The sequence below is a fragment of the Triticum urartu genome, chromosome 3A (genome assembly GCF_056163025.1).
Source record: "Triticum urartu cultivar PI428250 chromosome 3A, HENAU_Tu73, whole genome shotgun sequence".
Taxonomy (NCBI): Eukaryota; Viridiplantae; Streptophyta; class Magnoliopsida; order Poales; family Poaceae; genus Triticum; species Triticum urartu.
The window spans coordinates 727,859,020-727,883,753 of record NC_141875.1 but is presented as its reverse complement, the minus strand read 5'-3'; the positions used below and the strand labels follow the sequence as shown (position 1 = coordinate 727,883,753).

Here is a 24,734-nt window from a genome sequence, read left to right as displayed (position 1 = left end):
ACATTGAATGTATTGGCAAGTTTCACCAGTAAGTACAATATACTATTCATGCTTTTGGGATAAGTGGAGGCTTGAGTTCTTTGTGGAAGGCACTATAGATTTTATCCTATCTTTGTAATAGGTGGATCTACTCAATTATACTGGGCATATTGCATCAACAACCCTAGACCTGAAAGCACAATCTCAATGAGGTCCTCCCACTAATGCACCAAGAGAGGTCATGTTCCCATGTTGAACCCAAAAAGTTAGTTGAGAAATTTAAGCCGAGGAGATCTTCTAGGCAGCTCGTGACCAAGTTGCTCAAAATTATTCATAACCATGGACACGGCTAATCAAGATCGATTTTTTCAGTCTCAATAAGTTTGTGTACTTTACCCACAAGACCCAATCAAAACCTTTTTCCACTGTACTCAAATGTAGAGTAGCCATGCAGACCACGACGAGAACTTTCAGAGGCAGTAGCCTATGCCAACTTCGCAAACAAGTACCAACTTGCCAACTACTAAATCAGCTGCTCTACCCGGACGAGGTTCCCCGCAACTTACTTAGTCAAGACAGAGCCCATAATAAGACGTGGTTACACATGGAAGCTACTTAACTGAAACCTGTGCAATCTGTTTGCTCTGGGTGGCGGTCCTAGCCTACAAACTATCGTAGTCCCAATCGATGCCAATCGGCTCAGTTGAGTCATTAATTAAGTTGGCATTAAGTAGTAATCAATACATATCAACCTCTGATAACTTGTGTGTTCCCACCCCGTTGTTTCATAACAAGCTAAGCAAAGTCTTCATGTTGGCGGCAAGGAGCAAGGTAAGATCATATGGCTATTCTATGGGTTTTAATTAGCATAGTACAATAAATATTTCTGACATGTACTCCTATCAAAATTCCTACATGCAAGAAAATAGTAGTTGATATGATCAAAGGTTCTGCATTCCTGGTATTGCTACTTTCTGGTGTTCGAACAATCTATCATAAAAAGAGTTCACATAAAACAACATACCATACAAATAATCAAATGACATAACTAAGTTGGGTGTGTGGTTTAGCTCTTCATAGGGTTATGAGGTGATAGGTGTAAGAACCAACTCCTAAAAGTCAATAGAGAAAAACTATGGCTTCACAAGCTTTTCACTTTGGTGTGGAATAGGGTGAACGTTGTTTCAGAAACACCATACAAGTTGATCAATGGTTTGCATATCACTTAAGAGTTCGCATGCAAATAGGATCGTTTGGTAGGAAAACTGCATTTCAAGTTGTAGTGGATTGAGGATTGAATTCAATTCAATGTCAATGTCAATGTCATTAGGTCAACGCTTAGGCCTTTGTGTAGGTAGGGTTTAATTATTGGATTCATAGAGTTTGGGTTTTCATTTGCAATGGATTTAATATGCAAAAGGAATCATTGCAACCCGGTGTGTGGTTTATGAACTATGATCCACCAAGTTCGTATTCAAATTTGATTTTGAATGACCTTACCAAATTCAAAAGGTTTGAATGGTTTGGGTTTCACAAATGAATCACTATAGAAAAGGATTTGAAATTTATATTCAATTGATATTCAATTGGGTTTGAAATTTGTAATTCAAACAAGGTTTGGATTCAAATTTGAAATATTTAAAGATGATATGTTAGGTTTGGCTTCGAGATGGTTCAAATAGGTTGAGGTCATTATATGAACCAATTAAAAAAATATTAATCTGATTTGGAATTATGGTTTGGATTCTAGGTCCAATAAGGTTCGAATTTGTATTCGAAAAGTTTCAAACTTAGGTGATAAGGTTCTAATAGATTCTTGTGGTCCTTTGGAACTGAAAGCAAAATATAATATACTCATTTGAATGAGTGATTCAAAAAGACTGCCATGGCAGTAGTTTATGATATGCAGCCAAATTTTGGTTAAATAAAATTTTAAATGTTATATTTGTGGAACTAAAGGTCCTATTTGGAAGATTGCATCATAAGGATTAACATGCAAGAAGATCCACTTTCATGTAGACTTATGTGCAAAAGTAAAATAAGTGGCTATGGTGAATAGTGCTCCCCATGAAGAGATCAGTATGCAAAAAGAATCAACTCAATTGGAGTTATGGATAAAAATTTATAAAGGTTAAAAGTTCGAGGGGCTTTTTAGCAAATGTTACAAAGATTAAATCGGCTATAAGAATTTAAGTTAAAATGGGGGACACGTGGTGGCTTCTGATTGGTCGTTACCAATTCGTTTAAGTGGTTTGTTGTGGATCGTCATATCTGAGATCAACGACCCACGTGTATAGTGATTCAGTGAGTAAGTGATATGATCATAGTTGTTGGATCTAGACTAGATGACGATGGATCTAGGGTTTAAATGGCTCGCAGGGGTTTTGACAGAGAATATGGGGATGGCGGCGCTGGCCTTCGAGTTCGATGGATTCGACACACTAGTGGGTCCTAGGCGGTGCGAAGGGCATGACTAGGTTCATCTCGTCGGTGCAAGAGCTCGAATTCGTACACGATTTTGGCAATTTACAATGGTTGCTTGTCACATCACGAAACACCCTAAACCTGGTAAGCCTAGCATGTACAACGGTTGCTTGTCTAAAGGTTGTTTCTACCGGCTGTATACACACATATTTACACACTCTTCTGCTACATCTTGATGTAGCCTCTTACCCTCTAGCTCATACCCGATGAAAGAATTTCAAAGAAAGCAGTAGGTGCAGAACCAAAAACTGCCAGCGAGTTAACGTTAACGGTATAATGGAGGAGCGCTTGTGATGTGGTGACCTTTAGAAGAGCTCTAGAGGAGTGGTTTGCGATGTTTAGATGTGAGTGTATGTTTCAGTTCCGGAGGAGTGGTTTGCGATGTTTAGATGTGAGTGTATGTTTCAGTTCCGTATCCAGGGCTAGAGAAGCATGAGGCGTTGCTGGGGTGTATTATTTCGATGATCACTTCAATCTTGTATATGAGTATGCCCCGCAAGATGGGTGTGTGGCTAGTCCACGTGATAAAGCCATTGGGTGACTAGGCTTTTCGAGTTATCAGGAAGATGTCCATCCGTGTCGTGTCATCCATCTTTAGGCGTGACGACGGCACAGTAATCGTGGTAGACACAGAGATCACTGTAGACCCTTATGCTTATTTTTTTTGAGGACTTTTGTGTAAGATTGTCTGTAACGGACGCATGTAGGCGTATTTACGCACTTCCGCTACTCCTTTATGTAGCCTCGTATGCTCCAGCTCGTACTTCGTAAAGAATTGCCAAAGAAAGCAGCAAGTGGAAAAACCAAAATTGCCCCTCAAGTAAACGTTAATGGTATCACGACGTGATGCCGTTTAGATGATCTCTGGACTGATTTGTGGTATTTACACGTGTGTGTATGTTGGGAAGAACTAGGTGTTGTCCTCGACAGTGGTGTCTATTAACAGTCTCAAATCCAGGGCTAGAGAAGCACGAGACGCCCCCTAGGCTGTGTTATTTCGATGGCGGGTTAGATCTGGTATATGAGTATGTCCTCCAAAATAGGTGTGTGGCTACTGCACCTCATAAAGTCTTTGGGTGATGAGGAATTTCGAGTTCTCGGGAAAATGGTCATTTGTGCCTTGTCGTCCATCTCTAGTCACAATGATATGTGGTAACCATGATACACACAACCTCTGTAGACCCTTATGTTTACTTTATTTTGTTTTATGGGGGTCTTCTATGTAAGATTGTTTGCATTCGATGCATACGGGTGTATTTACGCTTTTTTGCTACTTGTTGATGTAGCCTCATAGGCTCCAGCTCATAGTCCATAAAAGAAAAATCACAAAAGAAAGCAGTTGAAGGAAATCCCCAGAATGCCCCTGGGGTTCAGGGGTGGCCACCTGAAAGCAGCACGGCAAAAGCAGCAGTGACTCCACCTGACCAACCACCGCCGGTGAACATTCGACTTAAAGCCAAAGCCTTTAAAGCCCCCACCCAAAGCCAAAGCCTCCACCACCCAAAGCCAAACCTCTTCTCTCTCTTCCTCCCCAGTGCAGTCCAGTCCAGTCCAGTCAAAGCGAAGCGAGGCCGCTCTCAAAGACAAAAGACAAAAACTTTCTTTCCCTGGCTCACATACTCCATTGCCGTCTAGTACCAGCAGAACCCCCAGCAGTTCACTCCACTCCTAGTCCTGGTACCACCAGCAAGAGGCTGGCTGTGGGCTGATCCATGAGGCGCCTCGTGTTCGCGGAGCTCGTGGTCCTCCTCGCCGCGGCGCTCCTGCTCCCCGTCGTGATCTGCTGCCGGCGCTGGAGCGGCGGCGCCACGCGGCCGCTGCCCGTCTCGGAGCAGCCCGGCGCCGGTGCCAACGCCAGCAGGAAGGAGCGCCGCGTCGAGCGGCTGCGGCGGGCGCTCCACGCCCTGCGCGTCTGGTGCCGCCGCTCCCGCGTCGAGCCGGCGGCCTCCGCGTCCGCGTCTCCGTCCCCGTCAACGGACGACGCCGCCCAGGCGGAGGGAGAGGTTCAGCTGGAACAGTTCGCGGTCCCGGCGGCGGCGGCGGAGCAGGCGGGGCACGAGGAGGAGGGTGTGGCGGCGTGGCGCGAGCGCTGGTTCGGCGGCCCCGGGTCGCGCGCGCTCTACACCATCGAGGAGGCGTCGGAGACGGAGGGCGACGTGGAGAGCCAGTACGGCGCCGAGCCCGAGACGCCGTTCTACACGCCGCCGGCCTCGCCGCCGCACGATGGAGAGCAAGCAGACCAGCCGGAGCACGGCGAGGCCAGTTAGTTAGCCGGCGATGCGCCGCTCGTTCCCTGTGTGTCATAGATTCGACAATTTTCTTTGGGTTCTTTCGCGCATCAGCAGCAGCAGAAAGCAGCGGCTGTTGAAGCAAGGCGTGCATGATAGGATTGGCTAGTCAGTACTAATTCTTTCTTTCCCCTCCTTGTTTCCGGAGGCAGGAGTGGATGGATGGACATGCATGCAGATTAATACTACATACAGACAGTTCATCTTTCCTTTTTTTACGGAGCAGGAACGGGACGGCGAGTAATTACGGGGCTCCAATTCTTTGGCGGACTTTAATTTCACAGCTAGCGCGTGGCTAGCCGCTGCATGCGGAGTGGAGTTACTCCACTCCCTCTGCTCTATCCGTGCATGCATGTCAACTTTGAGTGGCGTCGCTGCCGACAGTCTTCTTTTTTCCTTTGTGCAATGCGTCCCATTCCTCGCAAAACACAGACTCGCCAAGTCCCAAAATAAGTGTCTCAATTTTATCGCACTATTAACAAAGTTATATTAGGTTAAAACACTTATTTTGAAACGAAGGAAGTACTAAAAAAACGGTGTCAATATTGAACTGTACTCTTTCAAGCTAACGTGGTATTACATACAGAGAGGCTGAAGAGAAACAAGTGGAACCCGTGCGCCCACCTTGATTTTCCGAGGGATCCATGTGCCATCAGCCAAGCTGTGGGCGCGTGGTGGAGCAAGCATCTTCTCCACTCGGATATCTCTCCATGGATGGAAAGGGGTGTGACGCTGGCTGGCTGCCTGGCTCAAGGCGAACCATCCTTTCCCACAGAACGCGTATGTGCGCAGTGGCGTCTCGTGGTGGACAAAGCAGGGGCACCCAGCAGCAGCTGGCCGGATATATGCACCGCCCGGCCCGGAGAGGGGATGGGACACATGCAGATAGATGCGGATGATGGCGCAACTGTTGTTTCACGGTGCAAAACCACGACATGCAGATAGTGGCTTTACTGGTTTCTCTTGTTTTTTTGTTAACCTTTGGCATTTGATTTAATAACTAACAAAAAATAAGATACATACCACAAAATAGCATCATCGGGGACCTTTTCTAATTGAATCTAACAATACAAGTTTTGTGACATAACATATATATAGTTAGTCAAATCGATGGTCAAAATTGAACAAAAAATACAAATGAGATCAATAAACCGGATGGAGGTACTACTTCTACAGGGTCATGTTTGGTAGGTTTTACCCTTTTTTCCTCTTTGTGTCTGTGACTTAGTTAGGCCTTACTGAGTAAATACATGGTAAAAATCACGTTTTGCATGCAGTTTGGTAGACCACATACAGTTTGGCTACATTAGGCCTCGTACAATGCAAGACGCTTAGGCGGGGTGCTTAGAGAAATAAACCGATATTTCTTCAAGCACCCGTGCTTATTTGTAAAGTGTAGATACTTAATTATGTGTCTCTTATGTAAAAATAGGCAATGGTGCTTCAGAAAAAACCCAGTTTATTTTTGTAAGCACCTAGCATTGTACAAGGCCTTAGAGAAGCAATTTATAAACTGGCTTTTGGTGGCTTGTGTTGGCTGGGTTAATGCGCTACATGGTCTTTGGTTGCATAAAGTGAATATGATTAAGAGTTAACGGTTATACATGACACATAGAGTTACATTAGAGTGCCTCGACAACTGGGGTGAACGATGGTCGCGGCGCCGTATTAGACATGATGAGCATGGAGTCATAGGCACGGGGAACTAGTTCCTAGTGCTGCCATTATGGGGAAGTCCGCGAGAAGGGATGGGGAGGAGGGCGCCAAGGCAGAGGGCAAGGAGGAGAAGTGCAGTTTGTGTGCGATGGTGGCATTAGTGAAGTAGGCCGCATGCGAGGAGGCCGAGGGGAACAAAGCCGGCGGTGGTGCCGGGCATGACATGCCGTCCATGTTGCAAGGTTGACGATGATCAGTACGAATGGAAAGAGTCCACTCCGGATTTCGTCTAAACCATCAGATGAATACCTTATTACAACACAATAGGGAGATATACATATACTCGTCTACAACCATCGAAATAGAAAACGTACAATACAAGAGTCGTGTGAAACAATGAGATGAAGCTACTGATCAAAAGAAATTTCAAATGATTGACCGTGCACGACGAGTTTGACAAAATTCATCCAAAATAACTCCAAACACGAACATGAATTTGAACATATATAGTCAACGAACCTACAAACTGATCGTCTGAATGAAGCCACAATGTCGTTGCACATCTTTTTTGTGTGCAACTTATGTTGAATCGAAGCACCGCAGTGTAGGTTAGAAGGGTCTAGGTGAAGAAGATTAAGGAGTGTCATTAAAAGAACACCACACATATGTATTTGGTATAGTCCACTAGAGAAATGTAGATCTACTTGTCTACGACCGACAAACGAAGAAAGTGCAATACGAAGTCACGTGAAAACGGTGAGATGAAGCTAGTCGTGAAAGAAAATTTCAAATTGTCGGTCGGGTGTAAAGATTTTGCCGAAATTCGTCCAAAAAATCTCCAAATATTATCGTGAAATTAAAGATTTACAGTCCATGAACTTCATGAGATGGTTGCTGCCATTCCCAGTCCTGATAGAGCCTTGGATACTGCTCTTTTTAAAAATGTTAGCTCTCCCAGGAAGAGGTGGACAGAAACTTTTTCAACTTAAGTCTCATGTCAGCCGAGCTTCTCCTCCCAGCTTCATAGTCTATGAAGGAATCACTAGCAAATACTCAGACTGGTATGGCTATCTCTGTGGCTCTACCTACTAAAGAGAAAGTGGTGGAGGAGGGTACTATGATTGTCTCTCAATCTGGAGAGTTTAGGGCTCTCAATGAGGCCTCTGTTCTGGAAAAGGAGCTTTTGCTCTACTCTGATGCACAACTGGCAAATGTGCAAGCGGCTTCACCACATAGGGATTCAGGTTCAGCACAAAGCTCCTCTTACATCTCTGAATCTTCCTCTAGCTCCCTCCCCCCTAGTTTTGAGGGAAAAGGGAAATACTAGATCCGCAAATTTCTTCCTCTCATGAAGTTAATGATCCTGTCCTGCAACTAATGGTTTCAGGAGACCTAACTCTTGGGACTGAGGACATGGAAGCTCTGGGTTCGCAAGGATTGAGTTTGTGGAAGTCACACTTTGCACCTTCAGAACCCAATTGCAAGGTAACAAATGTGCCCTTTGATTGGGTGAATTTTATCATAATGGCATTATTATCTCCAGAGAGATTTGATTGGGCCAAGGATTTCCTCTCTTCACAAATGTGGAATATCATAGTTATGGGGACATAAAATAAAGTTTTAATACCTTTTGTTGTTCCTGAGAAATGTACTTCAATTTCTATGCCGAGTTGTCTTATCAACACTGCCCTACAAGAAAATTCCTCACATAATGGCATTGTGAATTTCTCTACTCCTTAGAGTAACTGCATGACTCATTGTGAACAGGAGGAGGGAGGAAACCTGGCATCCACAACCAATGCTCTACATGTGAACAAGAAGAGGAAGGGAAAAGGGCCACTGGTGAAACAGAGGTAAGGAGGAGCTTAAGAATTTATGATCTGCAAAAAGGATTTAAGAGAGGCACATGTGTAAATAAAAATTGCATATCATGTAATGTTGATCCTCCTGTTATTGATGGGAAAATTGTCAAGAATATAAACATGTCCTTCTGCAAGGTGCCACAGAAGGACACCACTGAAGAGATCCTGAAGAGCAAGCCCAATAAAAGAAAGGAGTCCAAGGAGGCTAGCAAGGAGAAGGAAGCTGAAGGAGGGAAGAAGTGAACTCGAAGGCTATGGAACAGCTAGTCAAATGCAACTGTAATATTTTGGGTCTCTTGGGTGGAAGATAATAAGTTTAGACCTTTCTGGTGGTAATGGGAAATGTGAATCTATTAAGTATCAATTTTCTTTTGGGTATGGTCCTTTGGCATGTAAAACTGATTGCTACCTTAATGTGGGTACTATGTTGTCATATTTCCAAGCAAGTAAGGCCACAATCAGCCAAGTATTATGGTTAACTCAATGTATGCAATGAATAGACAATGGAAAATCCTGAATTGGAATATCAGAGGGATGGGAGATAAACATAAATGGTTAGCGCTTAATAACAAGATTGAAGAGTCACAATGTGACATTGTCTGTCTACAAGAGACAAAGAGACAAACAATAGACTCGGCTTTTCTTAGAAATGCAATGCCCAAAAGATTAAATAAATTCGAATATTTGCCTTCTGTGGGAGCATTAGGTGGTTTATTGGTGGCTTGGAATGACAATTTTTTTGAAGGGCATATGATGTTACAGAATTCCTTTGCACTGTCAATTGAATTTTCCACAAACTGTAATGGGAACAAATGGATCCTAACCAACATTTATGGACCATGTCTGTTATGACCGGTTTGGTCTATACCAGGAAGAGGCCCACCGGGCATTAGTATTAGGGGCTTGGCCCACAAGTTATCTTAGGCAAGTTATCTTAGGCTAAAGTTATAAATACTAGTTGTAAGACACCGTTTGAGATTAAGCAATAAAGATATCATAATCTTCTGTTGCCCGGCTCCCCAAGGAGCCGGAACCCTAGCCGCCGCCGCACCCAACCCTAGCCGCGACGACGCCCGCTTGCCGGCGCGCCCGCTCCAGCCCTCGTCCCCCTCCTCCTTGTCCATATAACCTACGCCGAAGGCCTGGTAGGAACCCTAGTCCTACCAATTTGGTATCCAGAGACACCAGACCGATCATGTCGCTTCCTCCATCACCGCCGCCGCTGCCAAACACCACCGCCCCACCTACGCTACCGCCAGCCCCTTCCGCGCCGATGCTGGCGATCACGTCCGGGACCGCCACCCGCCAGCGCCGACCACCACCGAGGAGGTGTCGGGCACCCTTCGGGAGCTCATCCAGGCGGTCAAGGGCATCAACCTCTATCTCGCCGGGAACCAGCCCCCGCCGCCGAGCGCCGCCACCGCCACCTACGGGCCGCCGCCGCTCTAGTGGCCCGCCCCGGCCTTCCAGCCGCCCTACGAAGGGGCGCCCCCGCCGCCGCTGCTGCTGCAGCACTACCCGTCCACGGGGTCCCCTTGGCCAGCGTGGCCGGCCACCACCGCACCGTTGGGGGGCCCTCCCCATCAGTTTCTACAGGCGCCCCCGCCGGCCACCTCGACGCTGGCTGCGGAACCACAGCACCACCAGGCGCCGCCACCGCCAACAGCACCACCACCCGCGCCTAGGCCCACTGGTCGGCCCCTGCATCAGGTGCAGTTTCCGCCATCGCCATCGCCAATTCCTGCATGGGCGGTCGGCTCGTCTCCGGGCCCGGTGTACACCACGGCGCCGGAACACCCGACGTCCTCCCTTTTGTTTGACCATCCCTCCGGCTCGGTGAACTACGGCCCGGAGATCCCCGACCCAGCACACACGTTGCCGCCGACTGCAGCAGCCCCCGGGCACGGCGGTCCGACACCCCCTCGGTTCGCCAAACTGGACTTCGCCACTTACGAGGGCACGGAGGACCCTCTCAACTGGCTCAACCAGTACGAGCAGTACTTTCATGGGCAGCGGACGCTCGCTTCGGACCGTACCTGGCTCGCGTCCTATCATCTCCGAGGCGCGGCGCAGACCTGGTACTACGCCCTCGAGCAGGACGAGGGCGGCATGCCACCATGGGAGCGCTTCCGGGAGCTCTATCTCCTCCGATTCGGGCCTCCTATCCGCGGGAGCCGACTGGCGGCCCTCGACCGCTTACCTTTCACATCCATGGTGCAGGACTACGCCGACCGCTTCCAGGCCCTGGCGTGCCACGCACCGAACGTCTCCAGGATTCAGCGCGCCGAGTTATTTGTGGGCGGTCTGCCGGACCATATTCGCGTGGACGTCGAGCTTCGGGATCCCCCCGACCTCCAGACGGCCATGTACTACGCCCGGGCTTTCGAGCAGCGGGCCCAGGCACTACAGCAACCATCCAGACGGGGCGGCGGCCAACCCAGTCGACTAGCGCCGACTCCTCCAGCACCGGGCCGGCCTCCTCCAGCCGCGCCGGCCGCACCCCCGGCCACTGATACGTCTCCAACGTATCTATAATTTTTGATTGCTCCATGCTATATTATCTACTGTTTTGGGCAATATTGGGCTTTAATATCCACTTTTATATTATTTTTGGGACTAACCTATTAACCGGAGGCCCAGCCCAGATTTGCTGTTTTATGCATATTTCAGTGTTTCGAAGAAAAGGAATATCACACGGAGTCGAAACGGAACGAAATCAACTGGAGAAGTTATTTTTGGAAGGAAACACACCTGATGGACTTGGACCCCACGTCAAGGAAGGAACGAGGTGCTCACGAGGGTGGGGGGCGCGCCCCCCTAGGGCGCGTCCCCCTGTCTCATGGGCCCCTCGTGGCTCCCCTGATGTACCTCCTGCACCCATATATACCTACATGACCTAAAACTTCCAGAACGCAAGATAGATCAGGAGTTCCACCGCCAGAAGCCTTCGTAGCCACCAAAAGTCAACCGGGACCCTGTTCCGGCACCCTGCCGGAGGGGGGATCCCTCGCCGGTGGCCATCTTTATCATCCCGGCGCTCTCCATGACGAGGAGGGAGTAGTTCTCCCTCGGGGCTGAGGGTATGTACCAGTAGCTATGTGTTTGATCTCTCTCTCTCTCGTGTTCTTGAGATGATACGATCTTGATGTATCGCGAGCTTTGCTATTATATTTGGATCCTATGATGTTTCTTCCCCCCTCTACTCTCTTGTAATGAATCGAGTTTCCCCTTTGAAGTAATCTTATCGGATTGAGTCTTTAAAGACTTGAGAACACTTGATGTATGTCTTGTCGTGGATATCTGTGGTGACAATGGGATACCGCGTGCCACTTGATGTATGTTAAGGTGACCAACTTGCGGGTTCATGAACCTATGCATAGGGGTTGGCACACGTTTTCGTCGTGATTCTCCGGTAGATCTTTGGGGCACTCTATGAGGTTCTATGTGTTGGTTGAATAGATGAATTGAGATTGTTTCATGCATATCGTATAATCATACCCACGGATACTTGAGGTGACATTGGAGTATCTAGGTGACATTAGGGTTTTGGTTGATTTGTGTCTTAATGTTATTCTAGTACGAACTCTAGGGCTGTTTGTGACACCTATAGGAATAGCCCAACGGATTGATTGGAAAGAATAACTTTGAGGTGGTTTCGTACCCTACCATGATCTCTTCATTCGTTCTCTGCTATTAGTGACTTTGGAGTGACTCTTTGTTGCATGTTGAGGGATAGTTATGTGATCCAATTATGTTAGTATTGTTGAGAGGACTTACACTAGTGAAAGTATGAACCCTAGGCCTTGTTTCCACGCATTGCAATACCGTTTACGCTCACTTTTATCACTTGCTACCTTGATGTTTTTATAATTTCAGATTACAAAAACTATTATCTACTATCCATATTGCACTTGTATCACCATCTCTTCGCCAAACTAGTGCAACTATACAACTTACCATTGTATTGGGTGTGTTGGGGACACAAGAGACTCTTTGTTATTTGGTTGCAGGGCTGCTTGAGAGAGACCATCTTCATCCTACGCCTCCTGCGGATTGATAAACCTTAGGTCATCCACTTGAGGGAAATTTGCTACTGTCCTACAAACCTCTGCACTTGGAGGCCCAACAACGTCTACAAGAAGAAGGTTGTGTAGTAGACATCAAGCTCTTTTCTGGCACCGTTGCCGGGAGGTGAGTGCTTGAAGGTATATCTTTAGATCTTGCAATCGAGTCTTTTAGTTTCTTGTTTTATCACTAGTTTAGTTTATAAAAGAAAACTATAAAAAATGGAATTGAGTTTGTCTCATACGCTTCACCTTTTTAATATCTTTCGTGAGTATGATGGAAAGGATAATTGTGCTCAAGTGCTAGAAGAAGAAATCTACAAAATGTTTGGCACTAAATATTTGAATGATGAGCATGATTGCAATGTTGTTAGTATGAATTCCTTGAATATCCATGATGCTAATGATATGCAAAGCCACAAGCTTGGGGAAGCTATGTTTGATGAAGGTGATATCTTTTGTCCCCCGAGCTTTGATGAGCAATTTTATTATGATGAAAGCATTGTTGAGGAACGTAGTAATTTCAAAAAAATTCCTACGCACACGCAAGATCATGGTGATGCACAGCAACGAGAGGGGAGAGTGTTGTCTACGTACCCACGCAGACCGACTGCGGAAGCGATCACACAACGTAGAGGAAGTAGTCGTACGTCTTCCCGATCCGACCGATCCAAGCACCGTTACTCCGGCACCTCCGAGTTCTTAGCACACGTACAGCTCGATGACGATCCCCGGGCTCTGATCCAGCAAAGCTTCGGGGAGGAGTTCCGCCAGCACGACGGCATGGTGGCGATCTTGATGTTCTACTGTCGCAGGGCTTCGCCTAAGCACCACTACAATATGACCGAGGTGGAATATGGTGGCAGGGGGCACCACACACGGCTAAGGAACGATCACGTGGATCAACTTGTGTGTCTAGAGGTGCCCCCTGCCTCCGTATATAAAGGAGCTAGGGGGAGGAGGCCGGCCCTAGGAGAGGCGCGCCAGGTGTAAGTCCTAGTAGGAGTCCACCAAGAGGGGAGGAAGGGAGAAGGAAGTGGAGGAGTAGGAAAGGTGGCCGGCCCCCTTTTCCCTAGTCCAATTCGGACTAGAGGGGAGGGGGGCGCAGCAGCCTTTTTCCTCTTCCCACTAAAGCCCATCAAGGCCCATTACTTCTCCCGTAACTACCCGGTACTCCAAAAAATACCCGAATCACTCGGAACCTTTCCGATGTCCGAATATAGTCGTCCAATATATCGATCTTTACGTCTCGACCATTTCGAGACTCCTCGTCATGTCCCCGATCTCATCCGGGACTCCAAACTCCTTCGGTACATCAAAACTCATAAACTCATAATATAACTGTCATCGAAACCTTAAGCGTGCGGACCCTACGGTTCGAGAACAATGTAGACATGACCGAGACACGTCTGCGGTCACTAACCAATAGCGGGACCTGGATGCCCATATTGGCTCCTACATATTCTACGAAGATCTTTATCGGTCAGACCGCATAATAACATACGTTGTTCCCTTTGTCATCGGTATGTTACTTGCCTGAGATTCGATCGTCGGTATCCAATACCTAGTTCAATCTCGTTACCGGCAAGTCTCTTTACTCGTTCCGTAATACATCATCCCGCAACTAACTCATTAGTTGCAATGCTTGCAAGGCTTAAGTGATGTGCATTACCGAGAGGGCCCAGAGATACCTCTCCGACAATCGGAGTGACAAATTCTAATCTCGAAATACGCCAACCCAACATGTACCTTTGGAGACACCTTTAGTACTCCTTTATAATCACCCAGTTACGTTGTGACGTTTGGTAGTACCCAAAGTGTTCCTCCGGTAAACGGGAGTTGCATAATCTCATAGTTATAGGAACATGTATAAGTCATGAAGAAAGCAATAGCAACATACTAAACGATTGGGTGCTAAGCTAATGGAATGGGTCATGTCAATCAGATCATTCATCTAATGATGTGATCCCATTAATCAAATAACAACTCTTTGTCCATGGTTAGGAAACATAACCATCTTTGATTAACGAGCTAGTCAAGTAGAGGCATACTAGTGACACTCTGTTTGTCTATGTATTCACACATGTATTATGTTTCCAGTTAATACAATTCTAGCATGAATAATAAACATTTATCATGATATAAGGAAATAAATAATAACTTTATTATTGACTCTAGGGCATATTTCCTTCAAGCATGCCTCCTATCTATGATGATTATTGTGATGACACGTATGCTTTAAAGAATAATGATAACCATGAAACTTGTCATCTTGATCTTAATTTTCAATCTCATGATAGTTATTTTGTTGAGTTTGCTCCCACTATTATTCATGAGAAGAAATTTGCTTATGTGGAGAGTAGTAAAATTTCTATGCTTGTAGATCATGAAAAGAATGCTTTATGTGATAGTTATATTGTTGAATTCATTCATGATGCTACTGAAAATTATTATGAGGGAGGAACATATGCTTGTAGGAATTGCAATAATATCAAGTTTCCTCTCTATGTGCTTAAAGTTTTAAAGTTATGCTTGTTTTCCTTTCCTATGCTAGTTGATTATTGCTCCCATAAGTTGTTTGCTCACAAAATCCCTATGCATAGGAAGCATGTTAGACTTAAAAGTGCTAGTCATATTCTTCATGATGCTCTCTTTATGTTACAATTCTTATCTTTTCTGTGAGCATCATTGAAATCATCATGCCTAGCTAGGGGCGTTAAACGATAGCGCTTGTTGGGAGGCAACCCAATTTTATTTTTGTACCTTGCTTTTTGTTCCTGTTTAGTAATAAATAATTCATCTAGCCTCTGTTTAGATGTGGTTTTATGCTTTTAATTAGTGTTTGTACCAAGTAGAACCTTTGGGAAGACTTGGGGAAAGTCTTGTTGATCATGCTGTCAAAAACAGAAACTTTAGCGCTCACGAGAATTGCTTCCATTTTTATTTGGAGAGTGCTATTTAGTTAATTATTTTTGCAGATGATTAATAGACAAAATCCTCATGTCCAGCAATTTATTTGAGAATTTTATGAGTTCCAGAAGGATACGTTTGATTCAGATTACTACAGACTGTTCTGTTTTTGACAGATTCTGTTTTTCATGTGTTGTTTACTTATTTTGATGAATCTATGGCTAGTAAAATAGTTTATAAACCATATAGAAGTTGGAATACAGTAGGTTTAACACCAATATAAATAAAGAATTATTTCATACAGTACCTCGAAGTGGTGATTTACTTTCTTATACTAACGGAGCTTACGAGTTTTCTGTTAAGTTTTGTGTTGTGAAATTTTCAAGTTTTGGGTAAGGATTCGATGGATTATGGAATAAGGAGTCGCAAGAGCCTAAGCTTGGGTATTACCAAGGCACCCCAAGGTAATAGTCAAGGACAACCAAGAGCCTAAGCTTGGGGATGCCCCGGAAGGCATCCCCTCTTTCGTCTTCGTTCATCGGTAACTTTACTTGGAGCTATATTTTTATTCACCACATGATATGTGTTTTGCTTGGAGCGTCAATTTGTTTTGTTAGGATTTGCTTGCTGTTATTTAGAATAATGTTTTGCATCTTTTATTTCAATAAAAGTGGCATTGATAGCCTTTACTATGCCTATGTTACAAGTATACATGTTGCTGTTTGAAAACAGAAAGTTTACCGCTGTTGCAATAATTCCCTAGAAAAGTCAGAATATGATAAAATGTTGAAACCTTTTGCATATTAAGCTCTGATAAATTTACTACAGTGGGAATTTTCTTTCATAATTTTTGGAGCTAGGGAAGTATGGATGTTGCAGCATTCTTTACAGACTATCCTGTTTAGGCAGATTACTGTTATGTTTGCATTGTTTGCATATGTTTGCTTCTTTAATGATTCTATTTGAGGATAGGACTATTAAATATTAATGTCTACTAAACAACCTTCTTCTTGTAGACGTTGTTGGGCCTCCAAATGCAGAGGTTTGTAGGACAGTAGCAAATTTCCCTCAAGTGGATGACCTAAGGTTTATCAATCCGTAGGAGGTGTAGGATGAAGATGGTCTCTCTCAAGCAACCCTGCAACCAAATAACAAAGAGTCTCTTGTGTCCCCAACACACCCAATACAATGGTAAATTGTATAGGTGCACTAGTTCGGCGAAGAGATGGTGATACAAGTGCAATATGGATAGTAGATAATAGTTTTTGTAATCTGAAATAATAAAAACAGCAAGGTAGCAAGTGATAAAAGTGAGCGTAAACGGTATTGCGATGTGTTGAAACAAGGCCTAGGGTTCATACTTTCACTAGTGTAAGTTTCCTCAACAATATTAACATAATTGGATCACATAACTATCCCTCAACATGCAACAAAGAGTCACTCCAAAGTCACTAATAGCGGAGAACAAATGAAGAGATTATGGTAGGGTACGAAACCAGCTCAAAGTTATTTTTTCCAATCAATCCGGTGGGCTATTCCTATAAGTGTCACAAACAGCCCTAGAGTTCGTACTAGAATAACACCTTAAGATACAAATCAACCAAAACCCTAATGTCACCTAGATACTCCAATGTCACCTCAAGTATCCATGGGTATGATTATACGATATGCATCACACAATCTCAGATTCATCTATTCAACCAACACAAAGGACCTCAAAGAGTGCCCCAAAGATCTACCGGAGAATCACGACGGAAACGTGTGCCAACCCCTATGCATAGGTTCATGGGCGGAACCCGCAAGTTGGTCACCTTAACATACATCAAGTGGCACGTGGTATCCCATTGTCACAACAGATATCCACGGCAAGACATACATCAAGTGTTCTCAAGTCTTTAAAGACTCAATCCGATAAGATTACTTCAAAAGGGGAAACTCGATTCATTACAAGAGAGAAGAGGGGGGAAGAAACATCATAGGATCCAAATATAATAGCAAAGCTCGTGATACATCAAGATCGTATCATCTCAAGAACACGAGAGAGAGAGAGATCAAACACATAGCTACTGGTACATACCCTCAGCCCCGAGCGAGAACTACTCCCTCCTCGTCATGGAGAGTGCCGGGATGATGAAGATGGCCACCGGAGAAGGATTGCCCCCTCCGGCAGGGTGCCGGAACGGGTCTAGATTGGTTTTTGGTGGCTACGGAGGCTTCTGGCGGCGGAACTCCCGATCTATCTTGCGTTTTGGAAGTTTTAGGGTATATGGAGTTATATAGGCACAAGAAACACATCAGGGGAGCCACGGGGGCCCCACAAGGCAGGGGGCGCGCCCTAGGGGAGTGGGCGCGCCCCCCACCCTTGTGGGCAGCTCCCGTATCTTCTAACGTGAGGTCCAAGTCCATCAAGTGCGTTTCCTTCCAAAAATAACTTCTCCAGTTGATTTCATTCCGTTTCGACTCCGTCTGATATTCCTTTTCTTCAAAACACTGAAATAGGCATAAACAGCAAATCTGGGCTGGGCCTCCGGTTAATAGGTTAGTCCCAAAAGTAATATAAAAGTGGATAATAAAGCCCAATATTGCCCAAAACAGTAGATAATATAGCATGGAGCAATCAAAAATTATAGATACGTTGGAGACGTATCAAGCATCCCCAAGCTTAATTCCTGCTCGTCCTCGAGTAGGTAAATGATAAAAAGATAATTTTTGATGTGGAATGCTAGTTGGCATAATTTCAATGTGATTCTTCTTAATTGTGGCAAGAATATTCAGATCCATAAGATTCAAGACAAAAGTTCATATTGACATAGAAATAATAATACTTCAAGCATACTAACTAAGCAATTATGTCTTCTCAAAATAACATGGCCAAAGAGAGCTATCCCTACAAAATCATATAGTCTGGCTATGCTCCATCTTCACCACACAAAATATTTAAATCATGCACAACCCCGATGACAAGCCAAGCAATTGTTTCATACTCTTGATGTTCTCAAACTTTTTCAATCTTCACGCAATACATGAGCGTGAGCCATGGACATAGCACTATAGGTGGAATAGAATGGTGGTTGTGGACAAGACAAAGAGGGAAAAGATAGTCTCACATAAACTAGGCGTATCAACGGGCTATGGAGATGCCCATCAATAGATATCAATGTGAGTGAGTAGGGATTGCCAGGCAACGGATGCACTAGAGCTATAAGTATATGAAAGCTCAACAAAAGAAACTAGTGGGTGTGCATCCAACTCGCTTGCTCACGAAGACCTAGGGCATTTTGAGGAAGCCCATCATTGGAATATACAAGCCAGGTTCTATAATGAAAGATTCCCACTAGTATATGAAAATGACAAAACAAGAGACTCTATATGAAGAACATGGTGCTACTTTGAAGCACAATATATGAGACTCGCTATATGAAGAACATGGTGCTACTTTGAAGCACAAGTGTGGAAAAAGGATAGTAGCATTGCCCCTTTTTATATATTTTTATTTGACCTTTCTTTTTTATGGCCTTTCTCTTTTTTCTTTTTTGGGACAATGCTCTATTGAATGATGATCATCACACTTCTATTTATTTACAACTCAATGATACAACTCGATACAAGAACAAAGATATGACTCTATATGAATGCCTCTGGCGGTGTACCGGGATGTGCAATGAATCAAGAGTGACAAGTATGAAAGAATTATGAAGGGTGGCTTTGCCACAAATACAATGTCAACTACATGATCATGCTAAGCAATATGACAATGATGGAGTGTGTCATAATTACTGGAACGGTGGAAAGTTGCATGGCAATATATCTCGGAATGGCTATGGAAATGCCATAATAGGTAGGATGGTGGCTGTTTTGAGGATGGTATATGGTGGGTTTATAGTACCGGGGAAAGTTGCGCGGTACTAGAGAGGCTAGCAATGGTGGAACGGTGAGAGTGCGTATAATCCATGGACTCAACATTAGTCATAAAGAACCCACATACTTATTGCAAAAATCTATTAGTTATCGAAACAAAGTACTACGCGCATGCTCCTAGGGGGATAGATTGGTAGGAAAATACCATCGCTCGTCCCCGACCGCCACTCATAAGGAAGATAATCAATAAATAAATCATGCTCCGACTTCATTACATAACGGTTCACCATACGTGCATGCTACGGGAATCACAAACTTCAACACAAGTATTTCTCAAATTCATAACCACTCAACTAGCATGACTCTAATATCACCATCTCCATATCTCAAAACAATTATCAAGTATCAAACTTCTCATAGTATTCAACACACTCATAAGAGAATTTTATTATTCTTGAATACCTAGCATATTAGGATTTTAAGAAAATTACCATGCTATTTAAGACTCTCAAAATAATCTAAGTGAAGCACGAGAGTTCATCTATTTCTTCAAAATAAAACTACCACCATGCTCTAAAAGATATAAGTGAAGCACTAGAGCAAATGACAAACTACTCCGAAAGATATAAGTGAAGATCAATGAGTAGTCGAATAATTATGCAACTATGTGAAGACTCTCTAACATTTAATAATTTCAGATCTTGGTATTTTATTCAAACATCAAGCAAAGCAAAAGAAAATGACATTCTAAGAATAGCAAACATCATGTGAAGAAGCAAAAACTTAGGATCAACCGGTACTAACTGATAGTTGTTGAAGAAGAAAGGTGGGATGCCAATAGGGGCATCCCCAAGCTTAGACGCTTGAGACTTCTTGAAATATTATCTTGGGGTGCCTTGGGCATCCCCAAGCTTGAGCTTTTGTGTCTCCTTAATTCCTCTCATATCACGGTGTCCTTAAATCTCAGAAGTTTCATCCACACAAAACTCAACAAGGACTCGTGAGATAAGTTAGTATAAACCATTGCCAAAACCTTATCATACTCTACTGTAGCAAATCCCTAAAATTATTATTCAACATTGAATACTAAATGCCTCTGCATATTTAATAGTAATATCCTCAAATAGAATCATTAAAGAAGCAAACATATGCAAACAATGCAAACATAACAGCAATCTGCCTAAACAGGATAGTTTGTAAAGAATGCTGCAACATCCATACTTCCCTAGCGCCAAAAATTATGAAAGAAAATTCCCACTGTAGTAAATTTATCAGATCTTAATATGCAAAAGGTTTCAAAATTTTATCACATTCTGACTTTTCTAGGGAATTATTGCAACAGCGGTAAACTTTCTGTTTTCAAACAGCGACATGTATACTTGTAACATAGGCATAGTAAAGACTATCAATGCCACTTTTATTGAAATAAAAGATGCAAAACATTGTTCTAAATAACAGAAAGCAAATCCTAACAAAATAAATTGACGCTCCAAGCAAAACACATATCATGTGGCGAATAAAAATATAGCTCCAAGTAAAGTTACCAATGAACGAAGACGAAAGAGGGGATGCCTTCCGGGGCATCCCCAAGCTTAGGCTCTTGGATATCCTTGAATATTAACTTGGGTGCCTTGGGCATCCCCAATCTTAGGCTCTTGCCACTCCTTATTCCATGGTCCATCGAATCCTTACCCAAAACTTGAAAACTTCACAACACAAAACTTAACAGAAAACTCGTAAGCTCCATTAGTATAAGAAAATAAATCACCACTTCAAGGTACTGTAATGAATTCATTATTTATTTATATTGGTGTTAAACCTACTGTATTCCAACTTATCTATGGTTTATAAACTATTTTACTATCCATAGATTCATCAAAATAAGTAAACAACACATGAAAAATAGAATCTGTCAAAAACAGAATAGTCTATAGTAATCTGGATCAAACGTATACTTCTGGAACTCATAAAATTCTCAAATAAATTTCTGGACCTGAGGAATTTATCTATTAATCATCTGAAAAAATAATTAACTAAATATCACTTTCCAAATAAAAATGGCAGCAGTTCTCGTGAGCGCTAAAGTTTCTGTTTTTTACAGCATGATCAACAAGACTATCCCCAAGTCTTCCCAAAGGTTCTACTTGGCACAAACACTAATTAAAAGCATATAACCACATCTAAACAGAGTCTAGATGAATTATTAATTAATAAACAGGAACAAAGAGCAAGGAACAAGAATAAAATTGGGTTGCCTCCCAACAAGCGCTATCGTTTAACGCCCCTAGCTAGGCATGATGATTTCAATGATGCTCACATAAAGGATAAGAATCGAAACATAAAGAGAGCATCATGAAGAATATGACTAGAAAATTTAAGTCTAACCACTTCCTATGCATAGGGGTTTTGTGAGAAAACAACTTGTGGGAACAAGAATAAACTTGCATAGGAAGGTAAAACAAGCATAACTTCAAAACTTTAAGCACATAGAGAGGAAACTTGATATTATTGCAATTCCTACAAGCATATATTCCTCCCTCATAATAATTTTCAGTAGCATCATGAATGAATTAAACAATATAACCAGCACCTAAAGCATTCTTTTCATGATCGACAAGCATAGAAAATTTATTACTCTCCACATAAGCAAAATTCTTCTCTTTCCGGATAGTGGGAGTATCATAAGAGACTTGAATATTATAAATTGTTTCCACATTAAAAGAGTAATGTTCAGAAAAGGGATAACCATAATCATGACAAGTTTTATAAATATAATCCTCACTACTTTTTATAGCATATGTATCATCACAATAATTATCATAAGTAGGAGGCATGTTATTATCATTATGAGTTTGCATATCAAAATTTGGTAGACTAAAAATATAATCTTCATTAAGCGTAGCAGCCCCAAGCTTGGGACAAACATTAATTGCAGAAAATATATTCTCAAATATGTCATCCTCATCAAACATAGCTTCCCCAAGCTTGGGCCTTTTCGTATCATAAGCATAATCACTCTCATCATTAATAGCATGGATAGCACCAATAGTATAGCAATTATTATATTCTTCCAAGCAAGTGCCAAAAAGATTTTCAAGATCATAAGAAGTATCATTATCTTCCACAATTATATTTTCATGAGGCACAATAGTGATAGGAGCAGCATTATTTGGGAGAGATATCTTTTTACCTCTCTTCCTTTTTCTTTTCTTCTTCCTCACCACATCATACGTGGATTCAATTCTCTTTTTGGAGCTCCTTATTAATGAGATTGGTTGAATAGGAGGCTCCTCCTCGTTACCTGATTCATCATAAGAAATAATAGGAGGATATTGAGAATTCTCTTCCCTTTCGTTAGTATTCTCTTCATCCTCTATTTGTTTTCTTTTATTTATGTAATTTGCAATATAAGGATTTTCAATGCAATTCACCGCACAATACATATAAACCTTCTCTAGATCAATATCAAGGAATTTCTCAAGGTTATATTCTGGAATATGCTTAGTTTGACGTTTCAATTCTTCATAACCCAAAAGCAAACTTAGTTCATTATAATGCGCAAGGGAAATCAAGTCATCACAATTTTTGGACACGATTCGGTCATGAAACAATTTGCATTTGATATTTAAATGACCATATTCATTACAAAGTTCACAAGTACGGTAAAGATATTTTAAATTTTCAGCACTCTCATCAAGACTTTCTTGCAACAATTTAGTTTCTAAACATTTATGCCTCTTGCAATATCTATCTTCCCTATTTGGTGTGTACTTACAAACCCAATCTACTCCGCAAAAATTGGCATGTTTATAGGAGGCATTTTCATCACAACTAGTGCAATCATCATTAGCATCATGGATATTCAAAGAATTCGTACTAACAACATTGCAATCATGCTCATTATTCAAATATTTAGTGCCAAACATTTTATAGATTTCTTCTTCTAGCACTTGAGCACAATTATCCTTTCCATCATACTCACGAAAGATATTAAAAAGGTGAAGCGTATGAGACAAACTTAATTCCATTTTTTGTAATTTTCTTTTATAAACTAAACTAGTGATAAAACAAGAAACAAAAAGACTCGATTGCAAGATCTAAAGATATACCTTCAAGCACTCACCTCCCCGGCAACGGCGCCAGAAAAGAGCTTGATGTCTACTACACAACCTTCTTCTTGTAGACGTTGTTGGGCCTCCAAGTGCAGAGGTTTGTAGGACAATAGCAAATTTCCCTCAAGTGGATGACCTAAGGTTTATCAATCCGTAGGAGGCGTAGGATGAAGATGGTCTCTCTCAAGCAACCCTGCAACCAAATAACAAAGAGTCTCTTGTGTCCCCAACACACCCAATACAATGGTAAATTGTATAGGTGCACTAGTTCGGCGAAGAGATGGTGATACAAGTGCAATATGGATAGTAGATAATAGTTTTTGTAATCTGAAATAATAAAAACAGCAAGGTAGCAAGTGATAAAAGTGAGCGTAAACGGTATTGCAATGTGTTGAAACAAGGCCTAGGGTTCATACTTTCACTAGTGTAAGTTCCCTCAACAATACTAACATAATTGGATCACATAACTATCCCTCAACATGCAACTAAGAGTCACTCCAAAGTCACTAATAGCGGAGAACAAACGAAGAGATTATGGTAGGGTACGAAACCACCTCAAAGTTATTATTTCCAATCAATCCGGTGGGCTATTCCTATAAGTGTCACAAACAGCCCTAGAGTTCGTACTAGAATAACACCTTAAGATACAAATCAACCAAAACCCTAATGTCACCTAGATACTCCAATGTCACCTCAAGTATCCGTGGGTATGATTATACGATATGCATCACACAATCTCAGATTCATCTATTCAACCAACACAAAGGACCTCAAAGAGTGCCCCAACGATCTACCGGAGAATCACGATGAAAACGTGTGCCAACCCCTATGCATAGGTTCATGGGCGGAACCCGCAAGTTGGTCACCTTAACATACATCAAGTGGCACGTGGTATCCCATTGTCACCACAGATATCCACGGCAAGACATACATCAAGTGTTCTCAAGTCTTTAAAGACTCAATCTGATAAGATTACTTCAAAAGGGGAAACTCGATTCATTACAAGAGAGAAGAGGGGGGAAGAAACATCAAGATCGTATCATCTCAAGAACACGAGAGAGAGAGAGAGAGAGAGAGATTAAACACATAGCTACCGGTACATACCCTCAGCCCCGAGGGAGAACTACTCCCTCCTCGTCATGGAGAGCGCCGGGATGATGAAGATGGCCACCGGAGAAGGATTGCCCCCTCCGGCAGGGTGCCGTAACGGGTCTAGATTGGTTTTTGGTGGCTACGGAGGCTTCTGGCGGCGGAACTCCCGATCTATCTTGCGTTTTGGAAGTTTTAGGGTATATGGAGTTATATAGGCACAAGAAGCACGTCAGGGGAGCCACGGGGGGCCCACGAGGCAGGGGGCGCGCCCTAGGGGGGTGGGCGCGCCCCCACCCTCGTGGGCAGCTCCCGTATCTTCTGACGTGGGGTCCAAGTCCATCAGGTGTGTTTCCTTCCAAAAATAACTTCTCCAGTTGATTTCGTTCGTTTCGACTCCGTCTGATATTCCTTTTCTTCAAAACACTGAAA

At 43.1% G+C, this 24,734-nt stretch overlaps 1 protein-coding gene across 1 annotated transcript; it reads left to right on the top strand.

The window, feature by feature from the left end:
* The first annotated feature begins 3,969 nt into the window (after nucleotides 1–3,969).
* On the top strand, nucleotides 3,970–4,966 carry LOC125549449 (uncharacterized). Its single transcript, XM_048712858.2, has one exon. It carries the CDS (start codon nucleotides 4,176–4,178, stop codon nucleotides 4,728–4,730), a length of 555 nt encoding a protein of 184 aa, XP_048568815.1. The 5' UTR covers nucleotides 3,970–4,175; the 3' UTR covers nucleotides 4,731–4,966.
* The last annotated feature ends 19,768 nt before the right edge of the window (nucleotides 4,967–24,734 follow it).

Excerpts from the sequence above, each read along its gene's own strand:
- LOC125549449 (XM_048712858.2), top strand. The coding sequence starts at position 4,176 with ATGAGGCGCCTCGTGTTCGCGGAGCTCGTGGTCCTCCTCGCCGCGGCG.